The sequence below is a fragment of the Gigantopelta aegis genome, chromosome 12 (genome assembly GCF_016097555.1).
Source record: "Gigantopelta aegis isolate Gae_Host chromosome 12, Gae_host_genome, whole genome shotgun sequence".
NCBI lineage: Eukaryota > Metazoa > Mollusca > Gastropoda > Neomphalida > Peltospiridae > Gigantopelta > Gigantopelta aegis.
In genome coordinates, this window is record NC_054710.1 from 39,918,759 (window position 1) to 39,932,751 (window position 13,993).

The 13,993-nt window shown below is 38.3% G+C and overlaps 1 protein-coding gene across 1 annotated transcript in view; it reads left to right on the forward strand.

The window, feature by feature from the left end:
* Positions 1-13,993, forward strand: part of LOC121386037 (dynein beta chain, flagellar outer arm-like) — a 152,912-nt gene that overhangs the window by 128,531 nt on the left and 10,388 nt on the right. The window contains 9 exon segments of the mRNA XM_041516835.1: positions 998-1,207; positions 5,540-5,811; positions 6,701-6,848; positions 7,856-7,961; positions 8,606-8,885; positions 10,873-10,922; positions 11,920-11,955; positions 11,957-12,057; positions 12,595-12,800. Of these exon segments, the coding sequence (XP_041372769.1) occupies positions 998-1,207; positions 5,540-5,811; positions 6,701-6,848; positions 7,856-7,961; positions 8,606-8,885; positions 10,873-10,922; positions 11,920-11,955; positions 11,957-12,057; positions 12,595-12,800 (1,409 nt within the window).

Consider the following 13,993-nt stretch of genomic DNA (forward strand, 5'->3'; position numbering starts at 1 on the left):
TTGTATGAAATTTAAATCTTTCTTTTTGTTTTTGTTTTAGCTAGTCTTACTCTTAAAGTTCCCTGCCAAGAAAAAACTGTTATTAATTTTTTAAGTTTAAATGATCTGTATAGTTATCTTTTAACAACCCTTACAAGAAGAAAGTATTATTTGTATGAACAGGGCTTGAATTTAAAAGTGGCCATGTGGCAAATTGCCGTAATGCCCTAGTCATATACCTCAATGCCCTCAAAATTAAACATAGTCCCATGGCTGAACTGGCTGTGCCTTATTTTGTATGGTACTAACTGGTCGTCATACACAAACTCCTGAAAGTTGTTTTATTACAGAAACATAAAAACCCCTCACACTCCTTTATTTTAAATGTTTGCTGTTGTGTTATATTAAGACACTTTGAAGTTTGCCTTGTTTGTCCTGCTACAAAATCTCCATTGGTCTAGGCTAAATAGACTTTCCCTCTAATTTGCCAAATATTCGAGGCTGGTATGGAAATTAAATCTATCTGTACATTTATATCTGAGCCACCCTTACTGTGAAAATCCCCTGACAAAAAGAAACTGTCATTTGTATGAAATATATAGAGATTATCAAACAAGCTTATGTGTCGTACTGATTTTACGAAACAAGCTTTGTATTGCTCGAGCGAGAGAGAGGGTAATACATGAATCCTGACATGAGTTTCGTAAAATCAGTACAACACACATGCGAGTGTAATAATTTCTTTAGTATCCATATTATTATTGTTGTTTTCTTTATCAATAACAATACCCAACTCAAAACGTTTCAGCCACAAATAGAAGGAGACGACAAAATAATGTCATATTTCAAATGCACAGTCTGAGCCAGGACTGCAGAAGCAACATCATGTTATGACGTCGCTTCCCAGAATTACGTCATTACACTTGTTATTACACGTGTGCTTCATATGATTATTATTAACTCGGTTATGTTGAACCATATGGATTATAAAAATCCTTCTGTCATGTTTATGTTTCAGCAACCCTTACCGCTGAGAAATTGGAGAAGAGTCGGTTTTGTGTGTGGATCACATGTGAGCCGTGTGATCGTGTGTCCAGCTTCCTCGTGCGCAATCTGCACAAGGTGGCCTGGAACCACCTGGACGTGACGTCGGAGGTCGAGGACAATGAGGCTAAACGACATCTACCGATGGCGAGGAACATCACACCACAGGGATACTTCAAAACTGGTATGTGTTACCGCTAGTAGGTTTTGGTATGTTAACAGAAGGGATGTGAGAGCTATGCGAAAACGCTTAAATGCGTTTTTCCATTTCGTCTTACAAAAAAAAAAATAATAAAAAAAAAAAAAAATGATGCGTAAATGAAAAAACAAAACTAGTATTGCGTAATCGAAAGTAGTATTCGCACGTAGTACATTCCCTTGGCTGGATTTCATCAGCTTTGCTGTGATTGGTCAGTTTTGTCCAATCCAGGATATACTATTTGAAAGCCTTTGTTTGACTTGGGAAGAAAGAAGGTGAGCAGTAAGCTTTTTTGTTCCAGCCCCTCGCACATCCCTGTAATAGTTACATGATTCAGTTGTGTATATAGATTTAGACGGATCTTTTTTGTTCCAGCCCCTCTCACATCCCTGTAATAGTTACATGATTCAGTTGTGTATATAGATATAGACGGATCTTTTTTGTTCCAGCCCCTCTCACATCCCTGTAATAGTTACATGATTCAGTTGTGTATATAGATATAGATGGATCTTTTTTGTTCCAGCCCCTCGCACATCCCTGTAATAGTTACATGATTCAGTTGTGTATATAGATTTAGATGGATCTTTTTTGTTCCAGCCACTCTCACATCCCTGTAATAGTTACATGATTCAGTTGTGTATATAGATTTAGACGGATCTTTTTTGTTCCAGCCCCTCTCACATCCCTGTCATAGTTACATGATTCAGTTGTGTATATAGATATAGATGGATCTTTTTTGTTCCAGCCCCTCTCACATCCCTGTCATAGTTACATGATTCAGTTGTGTATATAGATATAGACGGATCTTTTTTGTTCCAGCCACTCTCACATCCCTGTAATAGTTACATGATTCAGTTGTGTATATAGATATAGACGGATCTTTTTTGTTCCAGCCCCTCTCACATCCCTGTCATAGTTACATGATTCAGTTGTGTATATAGATATAGACGGATCTTTTTTGTTCCAGCCCCTCTCACATCCCTGTCATAGTTACATGATTCAGTTGTGTATATAGATATAGACGGATCTTTTTTGTTCCAGCCCCTCTCACATCCCTGTCATAGTTACATGATTCAGTTGTGTATATAGATATAGATGGATCTTTTTTGTTCCAGCCCCTCTCACATCCCTGTAATAGTTACATGATTCAGTTGTGTATATAGATATAGACGGATCTTTTTTGTTCCAGCCCCTCTCACATCCCTGTCATAGTTACATGATTCAGTTGTGTATATAGATATAGACGGATCTTTTTTGTTCCAGCCCCTCTCACATCCCTGTCATAGTTACATGATTCAGTTGTGTATATAGATATAGACGGATCTTTTTTGTTCCAGCCCCTCTCACATCCCTGTCATAGTTACATGATTCAGTTGTGTATATAGATTTAGATGGATCTTTTTTGTTCCAGCCCCTCTCACATCCCTGTAATAGTTACATGATTCAGTTGTGTATATAGATTTAGACGGATCTTTTTTGTTCCAGCCCCTCTCACATCCCTGTAATAGTTACATGATTCAGTTGTGTATATAGATTTAGACGGATCTTTTTTGTTCCAGCCCCTCTCACATCCCTGTAATAGTTACATGATTCAGTTGTGTATATAGATTTAGACGGATCTTTTTTGTTCCAGCCCCTCTCACATCCCTGTAATAGTTACATGATTCAGTTGTGTATATAGATTTAGACGGATCTTTTTTGTTCCAGCCCCTCTCACATCCCTGTCATAGTTACATGATTCAGTTGTGTATATAGATATAGACGGATCTTTTTTGTTCCAGCCCCTCTCACATCCCTGTAATAGTTACATGATTCAGTTGTGTATATAGATATAGACGGATCTTTTTTGTTCCAGCCCCTCTCACATCCCTGTAATAGTTACATGATTCAGTTGTGTATATAGATATAGACGGATCTTTTTTGTTCCAGCCCCTCTCACATCCCTGTAATAGTTACATGATTCAGTTGTGTATATAGATATAGACGGATCTTTTTTGTTCCAGCCCCTCTCACATCCCTGTCATAGTTACATGATTCAGTTGTGTATATAGATATAGATGGATCTTTTTTGTTCCAGCCCCTCTCACATCCCTGTAATAGTTACATGATTCAGTTGTGTATATAGATATAGACGGATCTTTTTTGTTCCAGCCCCTCTCACATCCCTGTAATAGTTACATGATTCAGTTGTGTATATAGATTTAGATGGATCTTTTTTGTTCCAGCCCCTCTCACATCCCTGTCATAGTTACATGATTCAGTTGTGTATATAGATATAGACGGATCTTTTTTGTTCCAGCCCCTCTCACATCCCTGTAATAGTTACATGATTCAGTTGTGTATATAGATATAGACGGATCTTTTTTGTTCCAGCCCCTCTCACATCCCTGTAATAGTTACATGATTCAGTTGTGTATATAGATATAGACGGATCTTTTTTGTTCCAGCCCCTCTCACATCCCTGTAATAGTTACATGATTCAGTTGTGTATATAGATATAGACGGATCTTTTTTGTTCCAGCCCCTCTCACATCCCTGTAATAGTTACATGATTCAGTTGTGTATATAGATATAGACGGATCTTTTTTGTTCCAGCCCCTCTCACATCCCTGTAATAGTTACATGATTCAGTTGTGTATATAGATATAGACGGATCTTTTTTGTTCCAGCCCCTCTCACATCCCTGTCATAGTTACATGATTCAGTTGTGTATATAGATATAGACGGATCTTTTTTGTTCCAGCCCCTCTCACATCCCTGTCATAGTTACATGATTCAGTTGTGTATATAGATATAGACGGATCTTTTTTGTTCCAGCCCCTCTCACATCCCTGTAATAGTTACATGATTCAGTTGTGTATATAGATATAGACGGATCTTTTTTGTTCCAGCCCCTCTCACATCCCTGTCATAGTTACATGATTCAGTTGTGTATATAGATATAGACGGATCTTTTTTGTTCCAGCCCCTCTCACATCCCTGTCATAGTTACATGATTCAGTTGTGTATATAGATATAGACGGATCTTTTTTGTTCCAGCCCCTCTCACATCCCTGTAATAGTTACATGATTCAGTTGTGTATATAGATATAGACGGATCTTTTTTGTTCCAGCCCCTCTCACATCCCTGTCATAGTTACATGATTCAGTTGTGTATATAGATATAGACGGATCTTTTTTGTTCCAGCCCCTCTCACATCCCTGTCATAGTTACATGATTCAGTTGTGTATATAGATATAGACGGATCTTTTTTGTTCCAGCCCCTCTCACATCCCTGTCATAGTTACATGATTCAGTTGTGTATATAGATATAGACGGATCTTTTTTGTTCCAGCCCCTCTCACATCCCTGTAATAGTTACATGATTCAGTTGTGTATATAGATATAGACGGATCTTTTTTGTTCCAGCCCCTCTCACATCCCTGTAATAGTTACATGATTCAGTTGTGTATATAGATATAGACGGATCTTTTTTGTTCCAGCCACTCTCACATCCCTGTAATAGTTACATGATTCAGTTGTGTATATAGATATAGACGGATCTTTTTTGTTCCAGCCCCTCTCACATCCCTGTAATAGTTACATGATTCAGTTGTGTATATAGATATAGACGGATCTTTTTTGTTCCAGCCCCTCTCACATCCCTGTAATAGTTACATGATTCAGTTGTGTATATAGATATAGACGGATCTTTTTTGTTCCAGCCATCTCACATCCCTGAAATAGTTACATGATTCAGTTGTGTATATAGATATAGACGGATCTTTTTTGTTCCAGCCCCTCTCACATGCAAACTTCTGTTTATGTAGTAATTGAACAATTTTAAATTCACGTGACCCATCAGTCACTTTTTTAATGTCATGATTCAGTTGTGTATATAGATATAGATTGATCTTTTTTGTTCCAGCCCCTCTCACATCCCTGTAATAGTTACATGATTCAACCAAGTGTAGAGGGGTTACATGATTCAGCCAGATGTGTAGGGGTTAAGTCTTATGAACATAATTCGTTTAATCTGTGATCTTTATTGAAATTATTGTTTCTTAATTCTTTCCCCAGCAATTTCTCGCTCCAGCCAGTGCACCACGACTGGTACCTCAAAGGCCGTGGTATGTACTACCCTGTCTGTGGGATGGTGCATATAAAAGATCCCTTGCTGCTAATCGAAAAGAGTAGCCCATGAAGTGGCAACAGCGGGTTTCCTCCCTCAATATATGTGTGGTCCTTAACCATATGTCTGATGCCATATAACCGTAAATAAAGTGTGTTGAGTGCGTTGTTAAATGAAACATTTCCTTCCTTCCTTCTTTCCCCAGCACTGATTTCGACGCTGAAGCAGGTTCCACACGACACCTGGGACAAAGTGCGAGACCAGAGTCCGCTGTCAAAGGCACTGTCATTTGGCGTGGCCGTCATTCAGAGTGTTCTGGTTGCCAGGCAACTGTTTGGCTCGATCGGGCTGAGCCAGTGGTATCCGTTCAACAAGGTGGAGATAACTACGGCCATCGAGATGATCGCCGGAAAGATGCTGCGACCAGGAAATGACGTTGAACCATTTCTGGAAGATCTCTGTTACGCCATTCCACAGGTTTGTATAATATGAAAATGTGTACTGATGTGGCATGACTTCATTTGCAGAAAACATATTGGACACTTGTCGGTTGAATACGTGTATGTAAGCATTTGATATATTGCATCAAAAACAAATCATGTTTCTGTTAATTATTCCCAGTTTATATATATGTGGAATTATAGTTTGAGTATATTTTATTTCCCCCAAATTCTATCATAATACTTTGAGAGAATTCTCCTCATTATTACATGTACATGTATGTCTTTGAACCAAAATAGTAGACATGTTACTCTTGTGACCATTGGCTATAGCAGAATAGTAGACATGTTACTCTTGTGACCATTGGCTATAGCAAAATAGTAGACATGTTACTCTTGTGACCATTGGCTATAGCAAAATAGTAGACATGTTACTCTTGTGACCATTGGCTATAGCAAAATAGTAGACATGTTACTCTTGTGACCATTGGCTATAGCAAAATAGTAGACATGTTACTCTTGTGACCATTGGCTATAGCAAAATAGTAGACATGTTACTCTTGTGACCATTGGCTATAGCAAAATAGTAGACATGTTACTCTTGTGACCATTGGCTATAGCAAAATAGTAGACATGTTACTCTTGTGACCATTGGCTATATAAAAAAAAAAGCCAAAATAATTTTACCTATCTGTAACCTTTTTTTGGTAATTCAGAATACTTGTTAGAATTAGTTTTTTTGAGTTTTAAATTGTTTATTAATGTACAACAGTCACAAATTTAGTATAAAATCCCTTCGCAACATAATATATTTTTATGCAAATTTGTACCGTTATACATTGATAAATTGCAAAAAAAATTACAATCAGTTCTTACGTAACTAAAGTAATTCATTAAAATAAAGAGAACTGTGTTGTGTGTTTTAGCTGTTGTATGGCGCCATGTTGAAGGACGAGACAGACAAGATCTACATTGAGACATTGACCCAGCATGTGTTGAGTATCGTCTACCAGGAACCCAGCAGTGAGATCTCTCTGGGTAGTGTGCTGCTCAAAACACCGCAGTCGAACATCGGTGAGTGTCTACATCCATTAATATAATCAGTCAGTAAGTTACAGTTGAAACCATGTCTACCAGGAACCCAGTAGTGAGATCTCCCAGGGCAGTGTGCTACTCAAAACACCGCAGTCGAACATTGGTGAGTGTCTACATCTATTAATATAGTCAGTCAGTAAGTTACAATTATATTGATTATACTGAGCTCCTCAAATAAAACCACAGTGTGTTAAAAATCTGGAATATTTACTGTTCTGGTCATCACCACCCTCATATGTACGTGGGGGAAATGTCCACAGGGGAAATGCCCTAGAATCTGTGCATACACCATCCTTACACCTTTAAATATATATCAGATATACATGTACTGTGTGTATATAGAGGATACTCCTCTCATGTCTTGTGATATCACAATTTATCAGCACGAGTTGATAAAAGTATGAAATCCGAGGCTTGCCGATGATTTTATACTTTTATTAACAAGTGCTGATAAATTATGATATCACAAGACACGAGAGGGGTATTCTTTTTATCATTCATTATCATTCTTTTCATTTGTGACAGTTGTAAACAATGTCAGTAATGTGGACTGAATGTCACTGTATTTGAAAGTGGTAGACTCATTAACTAGCAGAACGACAGTGGCGTGACGTCACTAATGATAGGTTTAGCGCTGAAACATACACAGTGATGTAACAAAATAATGTCTTGTGATTAAAATATGACCAGTCAAGATTATAAGAAGTAATATCTCCTAGGAGAATTTTGCAAATTATAGTGCCAGGGATATCTCCTACAAAAGCCTTTAATGGATGATAAAAATAGATTGCCCAGTCAAAATCAAAGCTTTTCAGGAAAACTGAGCATTATGGACAGGCTTTCAATATTAATGTACATTGCAGTATTCACTAATGTGCTGAGATGGGGGGTAATTAGTTACCAACTTTGAAACCCCCCAGCTACAGGGTATGGGTATTGTAGTTGAATGTTGTCGTTTAGTGTACGGTACATTGTTATATCTGTAGATCCAGCCACGTACGCGGACTTTGTTGAGAACACCACGGAACCGGACATCACCTTACTGGCCATGCAGCTGGGTCTGGGAGTCGAGAGAGAGAACTGTGAGGCAATGTGAGTGTTATAAAGCCACTGTCAAACATGTTGGTGGTGTTTCCTCCTATCCTCGGGTATAAAGGACAAAGCTATCCTGTGAAAAAAGAGCACATTGATTTATTAATCATCTGCTTTTGGATGTGAAACATTTGGTAATTTTGATATATAGTCTTAGAAGGAAACCCGCTTCATTTTTCCATTAGTAGCAAGGGATCTTTTATATGCGCCATCCCAAATACAAGATAGCACATACCATGGCCTTTGATATACCAGTCGTGATGCACTGGCTGGAATGAATAATAGCCAAATGGGCCCATCAACAGGGATTGATCCTATCCCATGAAAGAAAGCTAGGAAAGAAATTTCTATCTTATGTGGGATATTAACATGTGTTTTCTTAACATGACATTGTTGGTAATATGACGTTATATTATTGTGAGATGGTGATGTGAGGTCATCAGACAACAGTCTTAAATCAAAATTTTGTTATTAAAACCTTCATTATAAAAGCTATCTTGTTGTTAATGTTAAATTATATTTAACACATGGCAAGCCTCATTTCATTTCGAAATTTCCACCACCTTGTGTACTTTTCTATCCCACATGACTGCATATGACTGTAATAAAATTATGAATATTTTTATTCTTCTAATTTTATCCAGCTCCAATGAATTTATCCAGCATGTTGATGACATGTTTGAGTGTCAGAACCAGGAGAATGGACCAGCCACTGGTAGGAGAAGAGATGATATTTCCATCCCCAAACTGAGATCCGCATTGGATATCTGCGTGGAACAGTTACCTCCCATGCTGGAGCTGGGCCAGGTGGCGCCCATGGCCACCCATGAGTTCAATTTCCCTTACCACCGACCGAGCATCCTCAGCGTCACCAGTGTATCGAGCACGCAGATGCCAGAGAGTATTGGATACGTCCTTTTACAGGTAGCTCACTGTACAGACCTTCACTCCTAACCTTTATCCTAGCAAATTTGCATACAGTGTCATTTCATTTTTGTCTTGTGTTGATGAAAGTTAAAGTCAAGGAACATTTTGTTTTCAGAATCTTGATTAGCGCTATCTCTAGTCAGTTGCAAATTGATTAGCAACTAGTTTAATTTTTAGAATTGTGTAACAATCTCTGAAACTTAAGCACCAGGGCCCCGTTCCATGAAGTGATCTTAGGCCTAAGGTTACCTTAAGCGCATAGCTACCCTATGCACTTAAGTTAATCTTAGGGCTAAGATCGCTTCGTAGAACGGGGGCCCTGGTCTGAATGGACAATAACCAGAGAAAAAATAGAAACAATAAAAAGCCGACATTAAAGATATGAAATTAAAGATATGAAACGTATGTGGAGTCCACACCACCTTCAGAAATGTCATCAGAGTTTTGAAGAGCCTCACAATTTCACTGGGCTATACAGAAGAAAATGTTCCCTGAAAGTTTGTTTTGTTTAACGACACCACTACAGCACATTGATTTATTCATCATCGGCTATCAGATGTCAGATATTTGGTAATTTTGACATTTAGTCTTAGAGAGGAAACCTGCTACATTTTTTCCATTTGATCAGGTCAGGTTGTAGGGTTTAACGTGCACATTCAGAACAAACTGGGGTTTTCCCATTAATAGCAAGAGATCTTTTATAGGCACCACAGTGTTTGTCTGGTTTCTTAGGGGGTTTTCAGAAGAGTTTGTTCACTCCTAACCTTTATCTTAGTAAAGTGTCATAGGGTCATTTAATTTTTGTCTTGTGTTGATGAAAGTTAGTTTGTTTTGTTCAATGACACCACTAGAGCACATTGATTTATTCATCATTGGCTATTGGATGTCAGACATTTGGTAATTTTGACATACAGTCTTAGAGGAAATCCGCTACATTTTTCCCATTGATAGCAAGGGATCTTTTATATGCACCATCCCACATACTAGTTGAGGTGCACTGGCTGGAACAAGAAATAGCCCAATGGGCCCACTGCTGAGAATCAATCCTAGACCGACCAAGCACTGGGCTATGTACCGCCCTTGTGTTGATGAAGTCAAAAGGCAACATGTGGATATTACTTTTTTGAATGCTGCCACAACAGTGACAACTTTTGTATTGGCTACATTCCTCGGAAAGATGAGTGACAGATCAATGAAACTATATAGTTTCTCCCACAGGGAACACCTTTCTTCATACTATGGAATTTACTTTCAGTTATTTATTTCTGAACAGATTGTTTTCTAATTGGCACACAAAAATAGTATTTTTTTAGTATTTCCAAAAATTATTTTCAAAAAAATATTTGTTAGTAGGATGGGATGGACTATAGGTTTATAGCTGCACCTATGTATATTATCTCTCAATGTGTGGTATGCAGCTGTGGAATCTGATGTAACTATGAGCACCACCAAATTTAGTTTGATTGACAATGTGTTAGCAGAGTCCAATAAAACAAAACATTTGTAGCATCAATGATGCAGTTTTTCAGGAATTTTTTTTATCTGATTTTGTCTTTTCACAAAGAAAAATATTATTTTCACAAAATAGGTTTTAATAAAAATCATTTAATTGAATATGGTATAGAGGTTTTTTTTTTCCATTTAATTATCATTTCAGCTTTTTATTTTCAACTAGATATTACACCCGTATTTATTTGGATTTGATGAATGAAAAGCTTATAAATCTTTCATGTTAGACCACATTGCTCATCTGAGTGTTTGTTTGTTTTCTCCAGGAGTGTTTGTGGATAAACTCATTTTTCACAGAGTTAAACCCTTTGAACTTCAGAGATATGCAAATTTGTGGGGCCCGGTAGGGGACATGTATTGCTTCAGAATGCTTGTTTTCAATTGCATCTTACACTCTTTATTTATTGAAAAGCTTATAAACCCTTTCATGTTGCACCACACTAATGTCTGTTTTTCTGTTGTTGTCTTTTCCCAGGAGTGTTTGTGGACGAACTGTGTCCTGTGTCACATCCGACATTTCATGTTGCACCACATTGAGGAGTATTTGTGAATGAACTCTTTATGTTGCATCACATTGATACCTGGTTTCTTGTTTTTTACAGGAATGTTTGTGGATGAACTGTGTATGTTGCACCACATTGATCTCTGCCTTCTTGTTTTACAGGAGTGTTTGTGGATGAACTCTGTATGTTGCACCACATTGATCTCTGCCTTCTTGTTTTACAGGAGTGTTTGTGGATGAACTCTGTATGTTGCACCACATTGATCTCTGCCTTCTTGTTTTACAGGAGAGTTTGTGGATGAACTCTGTATGTTGCACCACATTGATCTCTGCCTTCTTGTTTTACAGGAGTGTTTGTGGATGAACTCTGTATGTTGCACCACATTGATCTCTGCTTTCTTGTTTTACAGGAGTGTTTGTGGATGAACTCTGTATGTTGCACCACATTGATCTCTGCTTTCTTGTTTTACAGGAGTGTTTGTGGATGAACTGTGTATGTTGCACCACATTGATCTCTGCTTTCTTGTTTTACAGGAGTGTTTGTGGATGAACTCTGTATGTTGCACCAGAACTCTGCTTCTTGTTTTACAGGCGGCCCGATCTCTGCTTTCTTGTTTTACAGGAGTGTTTGTGGCTCTCCCCACAGATCTCTGCTTTCTTGTTTTACAGGAGTGTTTGTAGACGAACACCGTGATCTCTGCTTTCTGTTTTACAGGAGTGTTTGTGGATGAACTGTGTATGTTGCACCACATTGATCTCTGCTTTCTTGTTTTACAGGAGTGTTTGTGGATGAACTGTGTATGTTGCCCACATTGATCTGCTCAGCCCAGGAGTGCTGTGTATGTTGCACCACATTGATCTCTGCTTTCTCAGGAGTGTTTGTGGGATGAACTGTGTAGGTGCACCACATTGATCTCTGCTTTCTTGTTTTACAGGAGTTTCATAACTGTGTATGTTGCACCTTGATCTCTGCTTTCTTGTTTTACAGGAGTGTTTGTGGATGAACTCTGTGCAATTCAGTGACCTGCAGCAGAACCTGCTGGGCGGCCCGGAATCGGGTGGCCACCGTGCTCAGTCTGCAGGAGGAACACGTGCCCGTCTCCTGGATACACCCAAACTGTCAGCCCTGCACACACTCACTCGTCTCATGGCTTCTTGGTAGGTGCAGGCTTCCTTTCATACTTAACCTGACCTCACACATATGTGCAATTTAAAGTAATGGGAGCACCCCAACTGTCAGCCCTGCACGCACTCGCTTGTCTTATGGCTTCTTGGTAGGTGCAGGCTTCCTTTCATACTTAACCTGACCTCAAACATATGTGCAATTTAAGGTATACTTTGGGCATAATACCCAAGAACAATAATTAAATAAATAAATAAGCGGAATTGACCCTACAACTTATTACACTCTTCCACTGAGCTACAACCCACATTTTAAAGGTAGAAATTAAAAAGATCATAAAGATAAAAAGTGCTACCCATGAACTGTTCCAGTCCTTATAATTTTATGAATAAAGAGCTCATTACTTTCAAAGACCCTTCAGAGTGTATAAGATTTTTTCAGGTTTTTTTTGGTTCAATTTAATTTTCATCCCAGTTAGAGTATATTAGTTTCGTTGCATTTGTCTAATTATTTAGACTATTTTTCTGATTTCTAGTTCATCACATTAATTGTTTCACCTTGTTTACCCTCAGATTTGAAGAAGTGTTACAGCCAGCTGTATGAGTGGATAAAGCGCGGAATGGTTCCCACGTTCCGGGACGGGATGGTGCAGGACAACCCGACGATTGCCCGCGGTCACCTGTCGTCAGTTTGGCTGGGCGGTCTCGTCAACCCTCAGGCCCTGATCGCCGCACTCAGACAGGAGAAGGCCATGGTGGCCCACTGCAGTATAGATAAGGTACAGAGCGTTTGTTAAAGACACTGACTCTTAAAGGGACAGTCCTGAGTTTGCTGCATTGTAAGGTGTTTCCAACTAATAAAATATTTCTACGATTAAACTTGTATCCTAACCAGCCGTGAGTGACTCGAGCGATTATTTTAGAAATCATTGATTTCAATTGCAGTATTCTAACCGGACGCGTGCGATGTGACATATTTATATGATGCATCACATGCATGTAGTTAGGATGCGGCTATTGAAATCTACCATTTCTAAAATAATCGCTTGCATCGCTTGTGTGGCTCACGACCAGTTAGGATATAGCTTAAGTTGTTTGTTTTTTTACAAAATCCCCATCAGAATGTATATAATTCCCATTTTGTATTGTTATATAAAGACATATTTTGAAAATGATATGTACCACTTGGCATTCATTCATTTGAACTTATTTTTGTGCGTATATCCAATTTAGGTTCATGCACGCTGTCCTGGGTACACACTTCAGCTATCTGTGTTGTCTGTCCAGGACAGTGGGTTAGTTGTTAGTTGTTACTGAAAGAGTGGTCTTACACCTACCCATTGAGTTGTCTGCGAACCCTGTACCTACCAGTCTTGTGTCCAATGGCTTAACAATGACACCACCGAGACTGGCACACTTGACAAATACCCCTAACCCTTCCCTTTCCCCCATAATGTTTTTTAACATTTTATAAGATGTTTTTGAAATGAAACTAATTTCCCAATTTTTTTAATAAAATGATGCTAAAATTCCCTAAGTCAAAAGCATGGGTGTCAAGTCAAATTTTAGAAGTAAAATCCATTACTTTCAGTTTTCACTTAAATTATTAATGTTAACAAATCCAGTGTGTTTCTCGTATTGCATGTGTTTGTAGTAGTTAAAAATGAATTTTATTGGTACAGAAAAGTATGTACCTCAGAAACTAGGATCAGTAACTAGGATCAGTAACTAGGATCAGAAACTAGGATCAGTAACTAGGATCAGAAACTAGGATCAGAAACTAGGATCAGAAACTAGGATCAGAAACTAGGATCAGTAACTAGGATCAGTAACTAGGATCAGTAACTAGGATCAGTAACTAGGATCAGAAACTAGGATCAGAAACTAGGATCAGAAACTAGGATCAGTAGCTTTAATGAGAACCTGACATTGTTTTTATACACTGCTACTACTTCGGCATTAACAGTGATAG